A 21,753-nucleotide genomic window follows, 5' to 3' on the forward strand; every position below is an offset into this window, starting at 1 on the left:
CTCCTCTGGTCTCCACATGTATGTGCAGACATGTGCTCACACACCTGCAACACACGCGCACCTGCACATTTCAAGACACACGTAAACAAAAACCAAACAAAATTGCTACACAAATTAGGTATCACCAGTGTTACAATACATATTAAGAAAAATACCAAGTTGAAATGTTCAGAATATAATTTAAAGAGGCAAGATGTGGTGTACGATACGTGTGAGCCAGTGTGTGCAGTGAGAGTCTCATCTCAAAGATTCCAACCAAATACAACCAAGAGTTAACACTGCCATCAGGCTATACATAATTTCTATCATTTCTGTATGTTTTAAAAATATTTACTAGACCTTTTCCAGTGAATTTTCATCTGTGCTCTGACCAGATAAAAACATTTTTTAAAGACTCTGTATACAAAGCAGGTGACACAAATCTACTGGATTTAATAGCTTATCTGGTGAGATGACTCGGAAGTGTTTGTTATCTGATGGGCACCAGAAGGGAAAAAAAGTAAGGTTTGCTTAGCACAACTCAGCCCCAGTGGTGAGAAAAACGACGAGGGGTATCTTCCCAGGCAGAGGGCGGGTGCGGTGCCCTCCCACCCTCGAGGAACCACTGCTACTAGAAAGATTGTTGACGTGCTAGACAATCTCCTTGGGAACAATGGAATCCAAATGAGACGCGATTCTTCGAATCTGTTTATTTATTTATTTATTTTTGGGCTAAGACAGATTTCACATAAGCACTCCCTACTTATCCAGCCACTGTTCATCATTTAATTATACAGCTAGAGCCGTGGATTACAATAGAGAGTGCACACAGATGTAATTATGGGATAAGTACCCAGTAATTTCTATTCTCTAAAGTGAAGCTTGAATGTTAATTAGCTTTAAGCATATTACTGTAGGTGCAATTATCAGGTAATCTTTGGGAATGTGTACTTTTTGGATCAGCATTTATTAAGGAAACCTTATGTAGTTAGTGAGGAATATGACTTTTTAAAAAGCTGGAGACCTTTGTACCTGGGTATAAAGGAAAGAATAATCAGGGAAGTCAACTTCACTGTCACCGTATTGGTATTTCTCTATTCCCATTGTTCTCGGGCAACTCCGTCCTTCTCAGTGCTCAACTGTTCACTAGTCCCCGCTACCTGGAAGACCTGGAAATCTGCACCCCCATACATAACGGCTGCAGTAGCCAAGCCCGTTGAATGAACCTGTCTCCAGCAGTTTGCATTTAAATATGAAACCATAATGAAGTGCCCAGGTGGCAACAGTTTCTGCTCCAGCAGCTGCAGCACCGACACAGGAATTCAAAAGCAAGAGCCCAACAGATTAACAATTCTCCATAATATTATCTCTGTAGCATGCAATTTGTTCTCAACGATAATTAGATATTTAGAGAGAGAGACATAATTAGGAAGAAGCGCCATAATGCTTTTTGTTGTTGTTGTTTGCGGAGTCTCTCCTGACGGCAGAGGCTCCACCGTGGGAGTAATGCGATTCTGCTATTGGGGCTCTCAGTCGCTGCCCGTGTTGAGAAACGGCTCAAACATTCTGCATGGTAAAATAAAACCTCTCCAAACTCAAGCCTTTCTAGTTAATTGGTGCGTCGTAGCTCCCAAGTTTGAAAACGGGCCAGTATCTGCTCATGAGTGCCTCCTAAGCGTGGACTACCCAAACCGAGCCAGATAAAGAGAAATGCAGTGAAGTCCTCTTTCAAATTCATCCTGGAAGTATGGTGGCCGAGGTCTGGATGGGAGTGTCCTCTGGCGGCTGGGACAGCAGGTTTCTTCAGATCTGGTGTTGCTGCCAGGAGAGTCCGTGTGTAACTATACACACAGCATTCCCTTGGGATTTTATCTGTAGAATTGATAACTTGGCTGGTTCTGATCAGTGGAGTCAATACCCAGCTATTTAAGATGCCATTTTCCACGCTTCCTCACGTGTCCATCGCAGGATCTGAGCAGCCTCGTCCAGATTCGCTTGGAACAGGTTAGAGGACCTTACCCAAGAAGGAGCAAACTTCAGCGCCACCGCTCACTCCTAAAGTCAGAGCTCCTCCTATTCCACCACCGTGGAAGATGCAAGTTGACCTCTCCTCCTCAAGCATAGCTAATACCCAGAGCTTTAGCGCTACTGATGAATGTTCTCTGTAAAATCATGGGACTGGAGACATAGCTCCATGGTTAAGAGCACTTATCGCTTTTCCAGGGACCCAGTTCAGTTTCCAGCACCCACATTGGGTTCTCTAGTTCTACAGGGATCTGATGCCCTTTTCTGGTCCCTATGGGCACCTGCATGCACTCAGGCACACACACACATATCCATATAATAGATAAATCTTTAAAAAACCCATGTGAAAGCAACCTTCTGTAGCTGGCTTATTTGTCTGGCTTCATGTAAGTTCAATTTATAACACACCATTCTTTATCATCCATTACATTATGGATGGTTGTTAAGATTATCTCAAAATTTTAGCCATTGTATATTATACAGTCATAAACAGTCCTGTATAAACCCTTGGGTGTATGAACAGTTCTACCCAAAGAGAGAATTTCTCTGCTAGCTTTGGAATTTCCATGCTCAGGCAGGAAGGCTTCGTTTCTGCAACCTAAGAGAAGAACATTCTTATTACAGACGTGTCTGAGATGGTGTGGCGGGGTTCACAGACAATGTGAGCTCTTCTGCAGTGTGAAGAGATTCTCTCCTGAGCATGCGTCTCAGATGGACTGGAAAATGTTTGGGGCCTGCAGGGGCCTCCCACCATCTATCTGCACAAAGCCTAACCCAGATCAACTGCTCCTCCATTGACCTGTCTCTTATGACCACCACACACTCAGTGGTGACATTTTGTTCATGATTTAACAAATAAAATTTGCCTGAAGATCAGAGTGTAGAGCTAAGCCACTCGTTAGCCTAAAGGCCAGGCAGTGGTGACACACACCTTTAATTCTAGCACTCTGGAGGCAGGGGCTGACAGAAGTCTGTGAGTTCGAGGCCCCCTGGCATACACTAGATACAGACAAGTCCACACGAGTCTTTACCCTTTACTACATCCAGGGCTTCTACAGAATCACCCTGAAAACACAGACTTTTCAGTTAAACGGCCCCTGTTCAAATCCCACCTCTAGCTGTCACTTTGGGAAGGTGTTGTACCATTTATAAAGGTCCATAACGCGTTTTGTGTGGAGGTGCTGCCACGCTGAAATGAGTTTGGAACCATAAACCTTTGAAGCTGGGCTTGGCATAGGATTTACAACAATGTGAGTCAGTGCTATGGTTTTTATATTAAAAGTTCACAAGGCTATTTTTCTCATTCTGATCAATGGAATCTCCCAATTCAACAATACAATAATATTTGAGGGTGAGAAGAGAAATCTTCCCTACAAGGACAGGGCATGGTGCTGCTCTGCAGGAAGCTTCCTGCAGGGTGAGAGATGGACAATCCAGCTGGCGAAGCCCTCAGCCCTAACACCACATACAGAGGTGGCATGGTGACTCAGGTCATCGTGCTCAGGGGCATTCCTGGCCAGCCGGTCTTGCCCCATCTGTGGTTCCAGCAAGGGACCCAATCTCAAAACCATGAGGTGTGCTTTCCCACAGCAAGGGGATCCACCCACTCCATGTTAAAGGGACCGGACTAAGCCGCCCTTTAAATGAGATAACACACGTTTCCTTCTGAGAATTCTGACTCCCACTGTGGTCCTACAGAGCTGTCATGAGGACTGGTTGGGTTTGCCACCTTCTGAGTCCTGACTCAGAAATATCATTTTAATTTTTTTTTCTGTTTTTTATCTTTCTCGGGTCTTGAGTAAGCGTCCTTGTGCACTTTGGGTATTTCCACTCTTCTCTGAAGCTATCTGTCTCTCTTCTACCATCTGATTGTGTAGAAGCAGCATGGCTCTCTCTCTCTACCTAGTTGTTTTGGGGCAGCTGCTGAAATTACGGCTTGTCTGTCCTGCCAGAGGTTTTCTTCTAAATGCTAATAAAAGCTGTCCTCAAGACTGGGGAGGGGGCAGACAGAAAGACAGACAGACACACACACACAAAGAGAGAGACAGAGAGATGGAGAGAGAAAACCTACACATAGGCCATCAGTCAGAACAAATTTCAGGCTTCTCAAGTGGCCAGCAAGATCTGAAACCAACTTAGCAGAGTTGTATCCTGCAGAGCAAAGGCTCCTCCATTTCTTCTGCACGTCATCTACACAGAGACCGTCTTCAAATCGGACCTGCAGTGCCTGACCGAGGTGTGAGGAGTGCCCAAGGGGAAGTGTGAGGACAGACCTCCTAGCCCTGCGCACCGCCACCATGGCTGGTCTACTTGAGGGGTGAAGGACACAACACAGAAGCTCCTTTGTCACTGCGTGACCTCTGTCTGTCGCCCACTCTGATGGCATTTTCACAAGGTATGCCTGGCACCCAGTACAGTGCTCACGAATACACTCACGCTCAGCAAACAGTTCTCAGTACATGAACAACATCCATGCCTCCCACCTGCCAAGGAAAAGTATCTCCATGTCTTTAGAGAGAAATTAAACCAACGTAGCATTTGTGTATATACATACTTGGCTGAAATATTTCAAGTTAATTGTGTAAAATTTGGTTACTGCTTATATTAAATGGAATTTAAATCTTGCCAAACAATATTTTTGTTCCCAAAGCTCAAATTACCTCATCCCAGATATTATCAGGAGGGTATGTGAACATCAATATACTTGGCCAACTTCTTTTACTTCTAACAATTTTGGTTTATTTTTAAAATTAGCATACAAAGTAATTGTTGTGTGTGTGTGTGATTTTCACAATCTGTTTCTGTCGGTCTTTTCCTGAGCTATCCCATTGTCCCTCCCCCTGCCCTCCCCACTCCGTGGTCCCCTTTCCGTTGTTCCTGAAACCCCCTCTCCCGTCTGTGATCCCTTTGTACATTCACGACATGCACCATACTTACACCCACGTATTAGAAATTAAAGCTGAGATCCACGTGCACGTGGGAACGTGTGGCCGTGTCTGAGCATGGGTTATCTCACTTAATATACTACGATATCCATTTATTTTCCTGATAATCTTCTATTTTCCTTATGGCTGAGTAAAATTCTATTGTGTGTGTCTACCACATGACCCCCCTTCCTTGTGACTATGACCAGGGCAGTAAGGGACATGCGTGTGTAAGTGTCTCTGTGCTGATAGAGTCCTCTGTGTCCATGGCCAGGAGTCGGGTAGCTGTCATGCAGTTTTACTTCCAGTTCTTGGGGAAGTCTCCACACGGAATTTTACGTGGCTGAGCTGGATGGCTCTCCTACCAGCCGCAAGTAGAGGCTGCTCTTTCTCCACATCTCACGGCAAGTGTTTTCTTGACAGAAGCCATACTGACGGGGGTGAGATGGAATCTCAAAGTAGCCATTGTCTGTGTGTCCATAGTGGCTAAGGATGCTGAGCACTTAAAAAAATCTTTATTGACTAGTGTGTTTCTTCTTTTAAGAGCTGGCTGTCAGGTTCATTACCCATTTATTGATCATCAGTTTTGCTTTCTGGATGTTTGATTTGATCAGCTCTTCACGTATTTGGGATATTAACCCCTTGCTGAAGTCAGCCGATGAGTTTTGCTAGCTTCTTATCTCTTATCTCATCCTGACTCATGTTTATACGCACATATCCATACATTCATGTGCACATAAGCGCACACCAGCACCGTCTGAATGGAGTCCCTTCGCAGTTCCTCTCTCTAAAGGCAAGGCTTCAAAGCTCTTTTAAACACTCTTGGTTTAAGAAATCCAATAGTCTTCCCTCTGTGATTCCTGGAGTCATCTCTTAATATTGGGCCGACTCGGGGAAATATGAGGTTATATAGGCTGCGTCATTTCCAGCCATGTGTATTGGCTACAGATTGGTTTTTTTGCAGGCTATATTCTAACATGGACTCTCTCCATTCCTACGTACAGCAAACGGTACGACTTTCATTCTACCTAAATCAACATTCAGTGCAACCTGAATCATAGCCACAATCACAGAGATGCTTTGTTCTCAATTTGGTTCTCAGGCTTCTCAGAGCCCGGAAATACATTCTATGGTAATGGCACCCCAGAGCAGAGTCTATTATGATATACCAGTTATTCATTTTACTTTGCAATTGCTTATAGAGCACAGAAGTTGCATGACTCTTGGCTTGGATCCACGAAGCAGAAAATTTACTGTACTCTGTTTCTAATTGTCTACGTTTTTTTTATAAATCATTCTAGATAAATTGTTTAGCTGAAATTCTAGAAACACTTTAAACAGAAAGAAGGTTTTTTTCCTGGAACGGTCAGAGTTTTCTAATTAAAGCACAGTAGACTTATGGCTGAGAGAACAGTCAGAGAGCAAAGGCTAGAATTCAGTTTACTAACCACTTAAAAATGCAAATTACAAAAACACTTTAAAATTATTCCTGGTGTATATTATCTTAGCAATTAATTAATTGTGCTTATCACTGTCAGATCTTTTTAATTATGCACCAAGTATTCACTCTCTCGGTGTCTACAGAGCAGTCCGTCAGATCCCCAGCCTGGTGGCTCAGTGTCTACTCTGCAGTCCCCTCTGTGGTGATATGTTTGTGTTTTAACAAATAAAGCTTCCTGGGGATCAGAGTGCAGAGCTAAGACACAGAGACCAGGGAGTGGTGGTTCACACCTTTATCCCAGGACTCAGACAACAGCAGAAGACCTCTGTTAGTTCAAGGCCAGTGGGCTACAAGAGATTGAATCTGTCTAAAAAAGAAATAGCTCACACAAAGGTGATCCCAGCACTTGGGATCCCACGCCTCTAATCCCAGCACTATGGAAGTGGAGACAGGAGTGATGTGGCTGGGCAGAGAGAGGAAAATATGGCGGGAGACAGGAGCTCGGTGCAGTCTGAGGCAGCAGTCTGAGGACAGGATCGCCCCTTCGGTCTGAGCACTGGTGGAGGTAAGAACTCCAGTGGCCACTCTGGTTCCTTCAGCTTTCACCCCCTGATATCTGACTCCGAGGTTTTATTATTAAGATCGATAAGAATTTGTGTTACACCCTCAGCTTTCCCTTCAGCGGATCTCACAAAGGAAACACAGTTACAAAGCAAGCAATCATCAGGAGATTGGAGCTTCTGAGAAGCACAGGAAGTGAAAGTTACTGAGTTCTCTATTTACTGCATGTAGGGACCCTAGTGCCATTGCCCAGATACATATGGACAAAATGGAGCATCCCAAGAACTGGAGACAAATGCAGGAGGAGCACACACGTCTGTCAGGTGTGGACTAACACTCTGCAGACACGGTCTCCTGTGAGTCTGTCACAGTCCCCAGCAGGTGGACGGTAGCATCCTTATTATGCAGTTTAGAAATTAAAGCTGAGAAAAGCCGTGTCTTTCCAGGGTAAAACACCTAGGAAGCGTCCACATTTACCTGAATGACAATCGGGAGTTCTGACCTTCTGGACTTTTCCATTGGCTGAACTTATGTCCAGGGTGGGTACAAAGGGAACATGACATTCCACTGTTCCAGTTTCACCTTGTCCCAACGCTTATGCCATATGCCTGGTACTGGCCTTTCTATTTTGCCTTTCACAGTCCTACTCAAGCCCCCAAATCGTAAGAAGCTTTGTCCAGGCTGGGGACTCAGGGACTCAGTTTTGCCAGTGAGCTCAAGAGACCTGAGGATCTGACCTTACGTGCTCTGGAATGCCCTCTGCCGGCCCAGGGTCCCTACAGATCTCTACTCCACTCCTCAGACAATCCTTTCGACACAGTCTTGGCCTGGTTAGTTTCCGGTTGGACTTGGAAGGTTCTGCTGGAATGTCTACACATGGCCCAGACCTCCAAAGGGGCGGCCCCGGGCAAGCTGTGTGCACTGGCCAGCAGCACACAGACGGGGCTGAGCATGCGCAAGTGAAGAAAATGATACAGGCAAGCTTTTCACAGAACAGGTGCTCAGCATGCCAACATTCACATTTGGAGAAAGAGTGAACTCTCCTGAGAACCTGGAGCCTTCCTATCCTTCACACAACTCTTCTTGGGGACTTTTATCTTGGTTTGGGGCATTTCCTTTGGGACACATGACCCTGAACTTGATCCTCCACGCATCTCCCCAAACAATTTAACCCCAAGTGCTGATCTTCAGGGTAATTCCAGCGGACGGTTCTCTTTAATCAACTGGGGCTGGACATGGCAGCACCTGTCTTTACTCCCAGCAGTATGGAGGCCTAAGGAGGTGGATCTCTGTGAGTTCTAAGTCAGCCTGGACAAAGAGTGAGGTCCAGGTCAACCAAGAGTTCTTGGTCAGACCCTGACTCAGAGCAACAACAACATCCAACCAGAGAAGAGTTCTCCAGTCAAGCTATAGTAAGAACTTTGCTATTAGGGGCTGGAGAGATGGATCAATTGTTAGAGCACTGGCTGCTCTTTGAGGAGACCTTGGTTTGATTTCGAGCACCTGCACAGTGGTTCACAACCTTCTGTAACTCCAGTCCCAAGGGATCCATGTTCTCTTCCAGCCTCCACTGGCACCAATGGACACGATACATAAGCATATATGCAGGAAAACACCCAGAGATATTTTAAAAAATTTAAATAATTTAAATAGATTGTAAGAAGACCTTGCCTATATGAATACTATTAAGAAGTAGCCGGTGCTGGGGAGCACAGAGGAGAGCAGCTTTGCCTGTCAGCTGAGCTTGGCTTTGGCCTGAAGTCTGACTATTTCTGTCCTACACATCCATCCGATGCCCTCCGACCTCCCTCACTCGGTGACTGGGCACTTGCCCTAATGGAGCTCTGCTGCTTCCTCATTTACAGCTGTGTTTATGACAGGAAGCATAATTTATCTTCTTTAAACTGAATTTTCATCTCAGCTCCCATTCAAGGTCCACAGTATCTGTTCTAGTTTGCATCAGGTTAAATCCAAACTCCTCCTGGCCGTGGAGATGTCTTAGCATTTCCCTCCCTCACAGGGTGTCAGCTCAGACTCTGATTCATACTCTGCTTGACATCACCTTAGCCGGTGCGCTCTCTCTCTCTCCTCTCTCTCTCTCTCTCTCTCTCTCTCTCTCTCTCTCTCTCTCTCTCTCTCCCGTCTCTATTTTTATCTTTTGTAGGAACGGAAGATTCCCTTATTTACTATCTGCCTGGAGGACTGCTCTTTCCTTCAGAGAAGACTATCAGCACTGTCTGTGTTTCCACAGCGGGTTGATGACTGATCTCCTTCAACAGTGCTCTCAGGGGATGTCTGCAAGGATAAACACCATCTTCCCAATTTCCCAAGTCACCACGTCACAGTCTAAGAAAGGCAAAGGCCTGAGGACAGTAGGCTGAGAATCTCCTCGCATGAGATGATCGGTGCAACTCCCCATGCGGACAGGTCTGGGAGCAGAGGAACTATAACAGAGGCTGGGCAGTCAGAGGGGTCGGTGTCAGCCTGGAAGTGCTCAGCCCCACAGCAGCAAGGTTCTCCTGCTGTAGACTGTTTCCCTAGGAAGCCATGAGGAGGAGTCCAGACACCAGGGAGGGTGTCACCAACATCCTGAATGACAACGGATCAGGAGATTCTCTCAAGTCCCAGTGGCAGAGGGAGCTTAGCACCTCCCTGGTTGGCAGCACCGAGTTGGCACATGGGGCCTTGTAGTAGGAAGGATGGAAGGGTAGTGGCAGGCAGGCCCACCTCTGGGCACCATACACATCACTCCCCAGGGTCCTCAGAATCTTGCTGTTAGCCAGCCCAGCAGGGGTTCAAATCTGATTTAATACCCTTAACTGATCAAAGGAATTATGGAAAATCTTTTAGAGATTCCCAAATACTATTTCTCTTACATGAAACTAAAATCAAATCATTAAATAGAAGTGTTCATATATTTGTGTGTGTGCCTACCCCGCATGTTTTGTTGACAGAAAGTCAAGAGTGTTCAACAGAGTTGATGATAGGCCAAAGCTTTGAACAACAAAGTGTCTTCTCCTTCTGGCTCAGGGGCCATGCTCCTTGCTTTCCCCAGCAAAGGTCACTGCAGGGCAAATGTCTAAGAAATAGTGTATACCGGTGTGTTAAAATGAAGCTTGAACCAAATAAATTGTTTAATCATGGAATTTCAGGGCTGAACACTGATGGGTGGACTTGAGTGGTAAAGGAAGAAAGGCCATAGTTCTTAAAAATCTCTGAGTGCATTGTGGAGTATTAGTTAAAGATGTGTTACATTTGTTTATGCTGTGGAATATTTGTTTAATGATGCAAAGATGTGTTGCATTTGTTTAACTCTGTGAAGCTGTGTTACTTTGCCTGCCCAAAACACATGCTTGGTCTAATAAAGAGCTGATGGCCAATAGCTAGGCAGGAGAGAGAAAGAGGTGGGACTAGTAAAGAGCTGATGGCCAATAGCTAGGCAGGAGAGAGAAAGAGGCGGGACTGACAGGAAGAAAGAATAAATAGGAGGAGAAATCTAGGGAAGACAGTGAGGAGCAAGAAAAGGGGAAGGGGGAGGAGGGCACCAGGGGCCGGCCACCCAGTAAGCCACAAAGAACAAAAGAGAATGACATAGAATTTAAAAAAAGGTAAAAAGCCCAGATGCAACACACAGTTAAAGAGAAACGGGAGAATTTAAGTTAGAAAAGCTGGCTAAAAACAAGCCAAGCCAAGGCAAGACATTCATAAGTCTCTGTGCATTTATTTGTGAGCTGAGTGGCAGGCCCCCAAAGAGAAAAACAACAACAACAACTACAGTGTGTGGCTCCTTAGCATGAAGGAGGGGTTGGATGGTTTTCAACCCTACCGAATTTACCTTACCGAGGAATTTGTGGGATTTGAAGCACTCCCGGGAGGTTCTCCTGCTCTCTGCTACTCTGGGGTCTAGGTCTTGGATCCTGGTCATTTTGGCCTGGGCAGTAGCTTTCTCTCATCATGGAATTGCCCATGACTTTTAAATACCCGCACCTCTGCTCACTGTGCAGACCGAAACCGTGTGAAGGTTACAGCCAATCGAACAGGTAGGCAGACAAACGACAGCCTTCTGAAGCCAGCCTTAGTGGGTTTGCAGGCTTCAGTTGATTACGCTCGGTGTTACACGGTTGCTGTCTCCCATCCAGGGCACTTATCTTCCAGAGGAGAGCAATGAAGGAAGAGAAGCTGAACTGCCATCTGAAAATTCCCAGAAAGTCAAGGCTTCCCAGAATTCTAGCTTGATTTACATATGCAAGCCAAGGAGATGTGTTTAATCTTGGGTTTGTCAGTATTTTTCTGACAAAGGCTAGGAAAACTGACAGAGGGGAGTGGCGCTCCTGCAGTCAGGGTACAACAGTGTCTGCAGGAAACTGCAGGTGCCGCTTTGCTTCAATTAGTTCTCGTCATAGTGTCCACTGCCCCTTCAGCCAGACCGGACAACCTGGCTTTTAGCAGGCCTAAGCTGCTTGGCTTCCGAGATGAGCGCTGACCTCAGAGCTAGTCGTGCCCCGGCGAGATTGGCGTCTTCCTGGTTTATCAGTTTACCGCTGGTATTTATTTAGCTCCATTTGTGATGAGTTCTCACTTGTTTGTTTGAACCTTGACTTGATATGAATGTATCTTGATCTTCAGATTAGCGCAATTCTACCTTTGTGGTATAGAGTTGAATTTTTTGTTGAATGAACGTCTCTGAGTGCAAGCCTCAGATCTGGACAGTGCCCACTCTGGAATACGGCGTACAAGGCGGGGCAGCCCCTGCTGGGCTTTGAACGTCTAACAAAGGAAAGCACTGACGTCTCCGTCAACATTTTCCCGAGCCACAAACTGATCACGCGTTAGAAATTCTCTCTAGCAGTGGCATGAAAAGGCTATGACACGAATGTATTCTTGCATTGCAGGTCTGCAAGTCAGGGTAATTTCAGAATTACCACGTACGCTGAAAAGATGGCAGATGCAAGAATTTGATTTAACCATAGATGATAAGCCAATTTTCTCCATAGCTCTGTAACTCAATAAGTCTTTAATGGCTTCTTAGATAAACAGATGGATGTCATCAAAAGGCACAGGATGATAAATCTGATTGGTGTCTGAAGAATTTACACAGCTTTATCCCTGAACAAGCACTAAGAAAAAAGGAGAGAACTACACTTAAGCCCCAGCGCGGGAGTTTAAATTATTTGCTCAGAAACAGTTGCATTTTCCCAGCAGTACAATATTAGAGACAACAGGAATGGCAGGTCCGGGAAGGACGACCCGTCTTTTTAATTAGGCTTCTCCTTTTGAAGACTTACCCTGTTTAGTGTGTTCATTCTGACTTAGTTGATTGCGTTTATTTTCATAGAGTTTTGCAAATATTCAATTAAAGTCCCTTGGAAGATTATGAATTTCAATTATCCACAATAGCTGGACTTTATCGACCCCCATGTCCACACCACTTCTGCCAGTTGGGTGCTTCCTGTCTGTTCGGAAAGCTTCTTGGTGGGGATGCTGTCCATATAGCTGAGATGTTTATAAGGGCCATTCAGCAGAATTAGATTCCAAATGACTCCTTGTCAGAAGTCATAGCCATGACTCACCCGAAGTGTCAGATTCAGCAGGCACACCTACAGCCCCAACTACCAGGGGAACTTGTTCAGGTGAATCCAGGATAAAGGCTGTAGAGTTAAGAGGCGTTAAGAGGGGACACCGGCCTTCTATTGATTGACATTGTTGTTTCTGTGTTGTGAGACTATGGGAAAGTTCGATGGGTTTTAAGAGTTGATTTAAGAAACTTCTCATTGTGGCCAGGATGTAGGGTTAGATTGTGTTTTAACACTGATGTGACGTATACTACTTCTTTTTCTAATGATGATGGGGGCATTTCTGAACCGGAGATGCCAACGGTACTCACCTGCAGCCCAAGATACTGCTTTCATATACTTCTAGAAGAATCAAAGTTCACTAAATACAGTTATCAAAAAAAGGAAAAACCCCAATTCCAGGACATAACCAAACTCCTCTGGGAACACAGTTGAGCTGGAGAAATTTTCTTTTTACCCCAAGTTGGAGCAAGTCCTCTAAGATATCTTCACTACCCGATGTTCACTCCTCTGGTGAACCTAACTTCCAGTAACTTGAAAAACAACAACAGGAAATTCTTACACAGCACCTACTGTGGGCCTGATATGCCGCCTAGCACATCCACGTGACATGCCTAAAAAGAACGCGCTCCAGCTGGCCAGTCTGCAGACAAGAAGACAGCCACACAGAAAGACTAGGCAACCTGCCTAAGATGGCAGTTCTGAAATGGTAGAACTAGAAATTTAGCTCAGACAGCCTGGCTCCAGAGCCCATGCTTTTAAGCATTTTAATATTTTACTGTCTTGCATAAAAGCTTGACTCATGTATAAAGATATCCACGATAGTATCAGTAATCAAATCAGATGGGCGGGTTAGGTCACAGTGAACACAGGGAGATGATCTGGGCTCTGGAATACGGTCACTAAAGGGATTGGGGGGAGGGACGGAGAAGGTGGGAGACAGAGAGACGGCTATCACTTCAGGTGTCACACGCTCTCAGAATGCCTGTGTGTCTGTTCCAAAGCACTGGATGTGTGCTGGGGAACTTTGCCACCAGGTCCTCCACGTGCGGAAGCGTGGCCTAGCCTTCATCTCCCGTGACTGCTGTCCAGGCCTCCGCCAAGCTTCAGGTCTCCTGAGTTCAAAGACCTTCAGTGGGTCAAGCGACTGGTTCCTTGACTGCAGGCTGGACCATATTCCTCGCTCCAAGGACAGTCTCATTAGGCGGGCCTGTAGCTGTTCTTTACTGCACTGACATTCAACGTGCCTCAGGTGGCAAATAAATGGTTAAAAACTTCCTGAAAAGGAATTTAGTGATATGTATTGGAAACCTAGCAATGAACCATATGCACACAGGGATCAATTTCGGAGCCAGAGACGCAGCCTACATAAATAATCAGAGGGGGAGAAGGAAGTTTATATGGGGACTCATCACAGCATTATTCAAAACAAAAGGCATGGGAAGAGCATAAATATCTAAGAGTGGAAGAATTATTAAGACATTTATGATTCTTCCATAAAATGCAATATTATGCAGTCATTAAAATTATGTTTCTGAAATTTTTTTCTGAAGAATTTTTAATGACTCAGAAAAATACTCATTATATAACACTTGTAGATAATGCAGACTACAAGACTCCATTGAAAATAATGCCACTTATATAAACAAGAAACCTAAATATATCTGAAATCCTGAAAAGAAACAGAACATTTTTGGCGGATATTTCCAGGGTGTAAGACTTTTGTTTCATTGTTTTTCAAAAAATGTTATAGGAAAATACATTTAGTTTTCATCAGGATCAGGAAATCAACCAATAAAGCACACATATTCAGGAGCAGCTTCCCGTGGTGGCGGCGTGGGGAGGGTGGAGCGACAGCAGCAAGAGCTCAGTTTCCCCAGCCTTCCCTCGACACGCATGCACACGTGTACCTGACTGTCAGTGGCACCGACCTCTTTCCCATAAACGTTTGGAACTGCAGTGACGTTCAGAAGGGAAGAGAATGAGACTGTCTCTATGAATGTTTTTATATAAATTATCCCAACTGGCTGAAGCTAGACTGGATGCTTGTGTCATGCAAGCTTCTGCACGTCACTGCAGCTCCCCCTGTCTCCAGGCTTCTGTACACACAGAGTTGGGGGGCACAATATATGAACACATCCATTCTCTGCTTCTCAGAGCATTGAGGGTCCGGGTTGGCAGGCACTGCTGCGCTGGACATGGCGGGTGTGTTGGTAACGAGAGACGGTCCTTGCTTCAGTGTTGCCCACAGTCCAGTCAGAAAGACAGGCAGTGGATACCTACAAGTGGAGTGATCATGTCATGCAAGGCTTCATCACATTATCCGCCTTGAGAGACCGTGGACAATGGCTACCTCTGCAGGAGGACTTTAATGGGGGAACGGTGCTGAAGGCCCATGAGAGCCGGCTGGGAGAAAGGAGAAGAGGTGAGTAGCAGCCTGGGAGGGATGAGGGGTGAGGCAGGAGTCAGAACGCATCGCTAGGTCTAGAGCCATCTCCGTCTCTAAAACACCAATCACTCAAGTATATTTAACCTCCCAAGACAGCAGTCTTGGGGGCTGCAACCAATCCAACGCAAACAGTCCAGCACGCCCACATGAAATCAATCATGCAGTGGCCACACTCCAAACACTAAAAGGAAATTAAGATCTGGGAGTTAGTACTGTGAGAACCGGGGAGTCTCAAATCTGTGGAGAGGTTAAAAACCTGAGAAGGAAGCTGCACAGGCTAGGATGCCGAAGAAGATGGCTCTCCTTGTCTAAGGCTGTCATGCTAAGGATGCTGACCCTGGGAGGGAAGAAAGAGGAGGACCAGCGAACAAAGGAAGCGTCCTTGGTTTCCAGGCGGCTTCCTGTAAGGAGGCTCAGATGCTGTCTTCCACCATTCTTTACTGGCTAGAGATGTAAACAAATGGAGGCCTGCTCTACTGGGCACCGTGAAGGAGATGTCAGTGCCCAAGTAGTTAGTTACTTGACATTTCTAGATGTGTTATCAAAATCACAAAATCTCATTGTGCATCAACTGAATAAAATTTAATGAGCTGGCTGATCTTTTCAATGAAAATTCCTGATAATTCCCAAATTTAACAGTCATAGTTTTTAGAGGATAAATATGTTTTTAGAGGAAAACAATATTTTAACATTGTGAATTCTAGGGATTTTAGAAGGACGGTTACATCAACCAAAGTTGCTAAGCTAAAGATTGGGATTTATCTTCTAATTAGCATTTTATCGATTGTACCAATTAGTCTGAACAAGGCTGAGAGTCCCAGAATTTCCTAAAACTGACATCTGTGCCTTCCTGGTCTGCTGGCGACAAACATCATGCAAATTCACCAATTACAGGGCTGTGTGTCGGACGCGCACCAGCAGCAGCAGAGCCTGGGGTTTGAGGATGAGCTGTTCTGGGACAAAGAGAGTCATGTTTGAGCTCTGAGTCACGATTTAAAATCCCCGCTGGCTTTCGTTTTGCTCTGTCATTTTAAATCATAAGACAGAGCAAATTAGACACAAGCCTAACAGGGTTCCTGGAAGTGCTTTTTTCTCTTTCGGTTCTCTGCTCTATTGACTGCTTCCTGGCCAGGAACATGCTAGGGTCCAGTGATTAGACGCATAAACTTTAGAGAAAGAAACAGGACAATAAGAAAGGTTCAAATTCAGGTTCTTTCTGTACCAGTGACTGCTGGTACGGTTGTGCACTTCAGTGCCCTCAACCTACACACAGCTGCCTTACAGAGTTGCTACTGAGATTCAGGGAGAGACACAAGCAACTGTTGTATCTGCATCTCAGAGTAAGAACTCGGTGAAGGCTGTGGTCTGCTCTCTGTGAGTCCTTGACCACTGGGACACTTGGACTACTCAGGTTATTATCTAAGCTGAGAGAGTTACAATAGAAATGGCATTTGCATTTGAAACCCCATCCTCGTAACTCGATACATTGTGTTCATATCTGCATAATTTACAGATACCCAGTGGGAAAGAGCTTCATAGTATCATATCAGAGTCTTGACAAGCTTAATTATTTCAAACACTTCCAAAAATTTCAACTAAAATATGGTCATACTTTGTAAGCTTATTATGATTCAGTAAGAATACTGTTTTAAACTTTAGGTAGTTGCTCCTACACTATCTGATTCATCTACCAATTATTATCTAAAGATGTAAGGCAGAATTACTAACAAAAACTTTTACAATGTAACAATTCTAGTAAAAACAAGAGGTGTTCTCAAGAACAAGATAAAGGTGATTATGCAGTTCAAGAAGAAGCAGAAAAACTGCGGAGGAACAGACATAAAACAGACAGCACCCGGAAGGCTGCTCCTCTGCTTGTATGCTTTCCAACCAGATACGACCTCCTTCAGGTACGCAGCCAACAGGACAGTCATCATAAGGCCACGCAGACATGGCTCAAAAGTCAGCTCTGCAACTAGTTTAAGCCAGTCTCACAGTAATCTTGAAGCCAGTAAAACAACCCCTTCATTGCTTTAGCTTCCAGTGGGAGCAACTTCCCCTGAGGAAAGCAGCAATGGACTATGGCTTATGTTCTGGGCTCTAGGGAACGAGCCAATGTACAGAGATAAATGCCCAAGCAGTTCTAAGGCTGACCCAGGAACCATGTACTAGAACAAATGTGATTTCTGTGAGAAGAAAAAGTACATCCTGTAATCTAAGATTAACCTTTGGAGTGTGACCCACTTGAAAAGAGGCATGAGAAAATACACTTCACTATTTACTTTGAGATAACTTTAGACACAAAATTTCCAAAAGCAGCAGAGTTCTCACACCCACCTTCCACCCCCACCCCAAACCATCTGGCACATGATCAGACCACAGAGACCAGGATCCCCTGCTGGCACCACCGTCCTCTGGTGTGTTGTGACTAACGCATGTTGGCCTCACAGCTGTTTGTCATTTTGCATGTTTTGATTTTTTTTCTGGTTACACTGGGTTATATACGTTTACTATGAACACAGTGGAGGTGTTCTTCTTAGTACAGCATAGGAGACAATGTACAATGCCTGTTTTATAGTCGTTCAAATTAACTTTGATCCTTTGGGTAAGGCCATGTCTGCTAGGTTTCTCTACCGGAAGCAGGCAACTCTCCTTTTGCTGTCAGCACGTGTCTGGTGGAGAATGCTTCGAGACTCCACAGATGTGCTAATGATGTTATATTCCAGCAGCGGTTCCTGCCCTTAACAATTACTCTTGTGGTTTTGTCCGATGGTGCCTCTACTGCTAACTTTCTTCCTTGCGTGTTCCTCCACTAGGACTCTAAGAAGGGATTGTTCCCACTCCTCTCTCATGTATTAGCTTATCCAACTATGCACCTGCAGAAGGGACTGGGTGTTTAATTTACTCCTTGAGTTATAATGGAAGCATACCTATTTATCTGAAGCTGTCCTAATTTTTATCATTAGTTGCTCTTTCAGTTTGGACCCCATGTCCTTTTATTATGTCTTTTTCATGTTGAGCAGTACTGACTTTGGGGAATTCTAAGATGATTCTAGCACATCTTGCTGTGAAGGTGTGCACCGCTATGCCTGGCCTCATCTCCCTGTGTTTACAGCTCCACCTCCTCTCTGACTGGTACATTTAGACCTCCCCTTTCCACTCCTTCTTACAGGTAGATTGTCTTCTATTCTTTTTCTATTTCTCTTTCTGAAGCATGGTCTTCTTACTCTGTAACCCAGGCTGTCCTGGAACTCACTATGTAGCCAGGGATGGCCTCAAACTCAGTGACTCCCCTGCCTCAGCTTTGCAACTGGGCTGCCACTTCTATCTACACTCTTCATTTCCCATTAACACACTCGAGAGGGTTCTAAGCAACCTGCATTTGTCAGAAATTATTGCCTGTCAATCCCCCCTCTTCTTCAGAGAACTCTGCTCTGTCTCCTGCAGGCACATGCTCCTCTGTCTCCGTGTAGACGCATGTTCCTCTGTGTCCCTGCAGGTGCGTGCTGCTGTCTCCCTGCAGGCGTGTGTTGTTGCATTGCTTTTCTATGCATTGCTATTTGGGTTGGACTGGATAGTTTGTGTTTATGAAAAATGCTGAAACAAATAACTGGTGTATTTACATTTCATATTATTGGAAGTAGGTTTTCGGGTAAATTCCTAGAAATTGGATTGCATGTGTGGTTTTGTTAGGCATTACCAAATTCCCTTCCGCGTGGTTACGGTGGTTTGTTCTCACCTGCAACATGCTATCATCCTTTTTAATTCTCACCAGCATGATAGGTGAGAAGAGCCCTCCACAAAAGACGCACTTTCACTGGAATGGAAAACGGAAGCTGGGAAGAAGTTCAGGTGCACAGGCAAGAGCTGCTTAGGAGTCAAGATGGAATCTGGAGTTCTCTACAGAGACCGAGCTCCTAAGAGGCCTAGCAGTAGAGGAGGACTCTGGGGGCTAGCCAATCAAAAACCACAAGACAGGTGAGCTCCCTAGAAGGCCTAGCAGTAGAGGAGGATTCTGGAGGCTGGCCGATCAAAAGCCACAAGACAAGAAGGGCAGCAATCTAGGGGTGGGAAGCAACAGAATGAATTCTGTACTGTACTAAGTATGAGGTGGGCTCAGGGAGACTGACTTGGTTTTAGACACAAAAGAAAAGGCAATAGCAAACAATGTTTAAAATAGACTTTCGAAGGTGTTTGCAAAATCTGTCCTCAGACACTCAATGTTCGACCCAGATTCTAGGCAGCAAGCAGACTCAGGAGTTGTAAATGGATGGGGACGTGGTAGAAAGAGTCTTGAGAGTCATTCTCAGGCCACCAAAAAAATAGCAGTGGACTCTGACCCTGTGTGAAGCCCTGAGATGGAAGAAGAGTCTGTGAAACATTAATTTTTAGAAAAACAACTATTAGAAAAAAAAAAGGACCTTACATATGACTAAACCACCACAGTATGTATTTCTACATGAAGAGAGACCCAAAGAAATGCTTTAATCAGGCAAGAAAACCACCCACTGTGAGCAACTAAGAGACTCCTGTGACAAATGCCTGGGCCGATACAGCCTGAGTTGGTGCGGAGGACTCGGTTTACCTCACCAAACTTCTAGTCCTATTTCAAACACCAGGCTTGGAGCCAGGTGTTAAGGTTTTCTTCCCCTCAAGTATAAAAACTTGAGACGCATCTAGAACACCTGGTAACAAGGTACAAATGCCAAGTGGTCAACAAGGTGCAGCAGAAGGCATAAACTCACAAACAGCTTCAGAAGGTGACTCTGGGGGTTAGTGCCGACGGGCACAGGGGAGCACGAGGAAGGAGGGAAATAATCAAGCAATATCCTGATCTTCTATTATGCTTTGGGCACCATTTACCAGCAAGGATTTAATGATAAGTGGGAATTACTGCCCTTAGCTTGCCTGGGTGGGATGAAGACAGTGTAATGAAAATTTTTATAGAAGTAAATGGAAAAACAAAAAAACAAAAAACAAAACTAAAACCAAAAACCCCAAAGCTGTGGAGTGTGAATGGCTGAGGAGACCAGGTTCCCAGGTGATCCCTAAATGAGACATTCTCTCGGTGAGAAAAAAGAGACAGACACAGGGACAGGTCTATGCAAAGGGGCAATCGGACACATTCACAACCGTGCATTCGCATGTATGTGTGTGTGTGTCTGTGTCTGTGTCTGTGTGCATGTATGTGTCTGTGTGGATGTGTGTGTGTGTGTGTGTGTGTGTGTGTGTGTGTGTGTGTGATTTTTTAAAAGCCTCTTTGGAATCTAGCTCTGGGAGGCAGACAACATCAAGAGTCACGAGGAGAGAGGGATGTTAAGGACAGCAGGACCTTTCAAAACGACCCCGAAACAGCAGAGAAGCCTACTGAAAGAGGCTGCTCCCTCTTCTGGTACTGGAAGGAACATAGAGGCCTGGCCCCTGGGGGAGGCTAAGAACTGGAACTCTCCTCAGGGGAGCGTCCGTTTCCTCACCCATCAAGCAAAGGAAGAGAACCACATCTCAAGCCTCTACATTGTCCCCCATTGTCCCCAAGTCTCAAGCCAATGACATCAGGGATGCCTGAAGAGTTCTGAGGATCAGATATGAGCTGTCAGGAGGGCGGACTCCCATAAAGAAGACAGACTAACCAAAGACCGGTGGTTCTGGAGCTGTTCTGTGACACGTGGTGGGAAAGCTAAAGAGCCCAATCAGCTGCTCTGAGACACGCGGGGTTAGCTAACCGTCCAATCAGCTGCTCTCTATTTCTGGAGCGACAAGGACAAGAAGACAAAGAATATAAGAAAATGAGATCAAATTGCAGGGAAGACTGTTCAGGAGCAGAATGATTTTGTCTCAGAAGCTAGAAGCATGCCTTTGGGGGACATCTTTAGAGACAGACACTATGTCCAGCACGATTCTGGACAGGGTGGCCAGCTTTGACTGCAGGCGGCTGGAGGAGCCGGAAGTCACCTCCTTGCCCTTCTCAGCTCTGTGCTTCTGCAGTTATATAATATTGTGCATAAATAGCGTAATGCCAAACCACCCATTTATACATTTTATGTATCTATTAATATGGACAACAGCTTCCTTTCCATCTTACCAGTAAAGTTTTGAATACCAATGTGACCTGGCCTCTCCCCATTAGAGCGCAGCCTGCAGAGCTAATTGCCTCTCTGAACACTTACGGAGTCGTTTCTCATGATGATGGCGGCCAAGGGGAAGGCAGATGGCACAGTCATGGATCGATCTGATGGGCCTTGCCTGGCTCGCTGGGTAAACTGATCCGAAGGTATGGTCACTGCATCTAGACTTTCAGGAGCTTCAGGGCTCAGTTCAAGTTCTATCAGACAGCAGGTTCAGGGGACAAGAAGCCATTTATTCCCGGGACTGTGGAAGACTCTTCAGACCCCTCCGGAGCCTTCTGCACCCAAAGAACACCCTTTCTGAGGTTTCACTGGGTGCTTGGCAGCCCAGGGCACGCTGCCTATCAATTAAGGAAGTCCGCTCAATTTGCCCGGCCTGTGTTCATTTGCAAATGGTAAAGGCAGATAGACAGAGACACATCACTCCCTTCTCAGAGGGGCATTAGCTTTTTCTTAAAAGCTCTTCATGAAAGACCACCATGGCTTTAAGGAGTTAACGCAATTACAGTCAGGGCTTACCTTTCGTGGATTACATTTCCACCGCTGCTGCTCCTCCTCCCTCGGGTGGTGTTACCACAAATGTATATTCACACTAATAACACCTCCGGTAGATGCTATCACACCACTCAACAGCACACAGATCTGAGACTGGATTGGTTGGATTGTTTTTTTAATT

At 45.3% G+C, this 21,753-nt stretch overlaps 1 protein-coding gene across 3 annotated transcripts in view; it reads right to left on the reverse strand.

Annotated features, from left to right (window-relative positions):
- Positions 1 to 21,753, reverse strand: part of Atrnl1 (attractin like 1) — a 503,194-nt gene that overhangs the window by 48,980 nt on the left and 432,461 nt on the right. The window contains exon 29 of one of the 3 annotated variants that reach the window (XM_050147253.1): positions 14,507 to 14,782. The exons of the other annotated variants lie outside the window; for them this stretch is intronic. Within the exon in view, the coding sequence (XP_050003210.1) occupies positions 14,760 to 14,782 (23 nt within the window). The 3' untranslated portion in view covers positions 14,507 to 14,759. Of the gene's footprint in view, positions 1 to 14,506; positions 14,783 to 21,753 lie in introns of those variants that run through there. 3 annotated transcript variants of the gene reach the window in all.

The sequence above is a fragment of the Alexandromys fortis genome, unplaced genomic scaffold (genome assembly GCF_014885135.2).
Source record: "Alexandromys fortis isolate MF-2015 unplaced genomic scaffold, M_Fortis_MF-2015_v1.1 scaffold_16, whole genome shotgun sequence".
Lineage (NCBI taxonomy): Eukaryota > Metazoa > Chordata > Mammalia > Rodentia > Cricetidae > Alexandromys > Alexandromys fortis.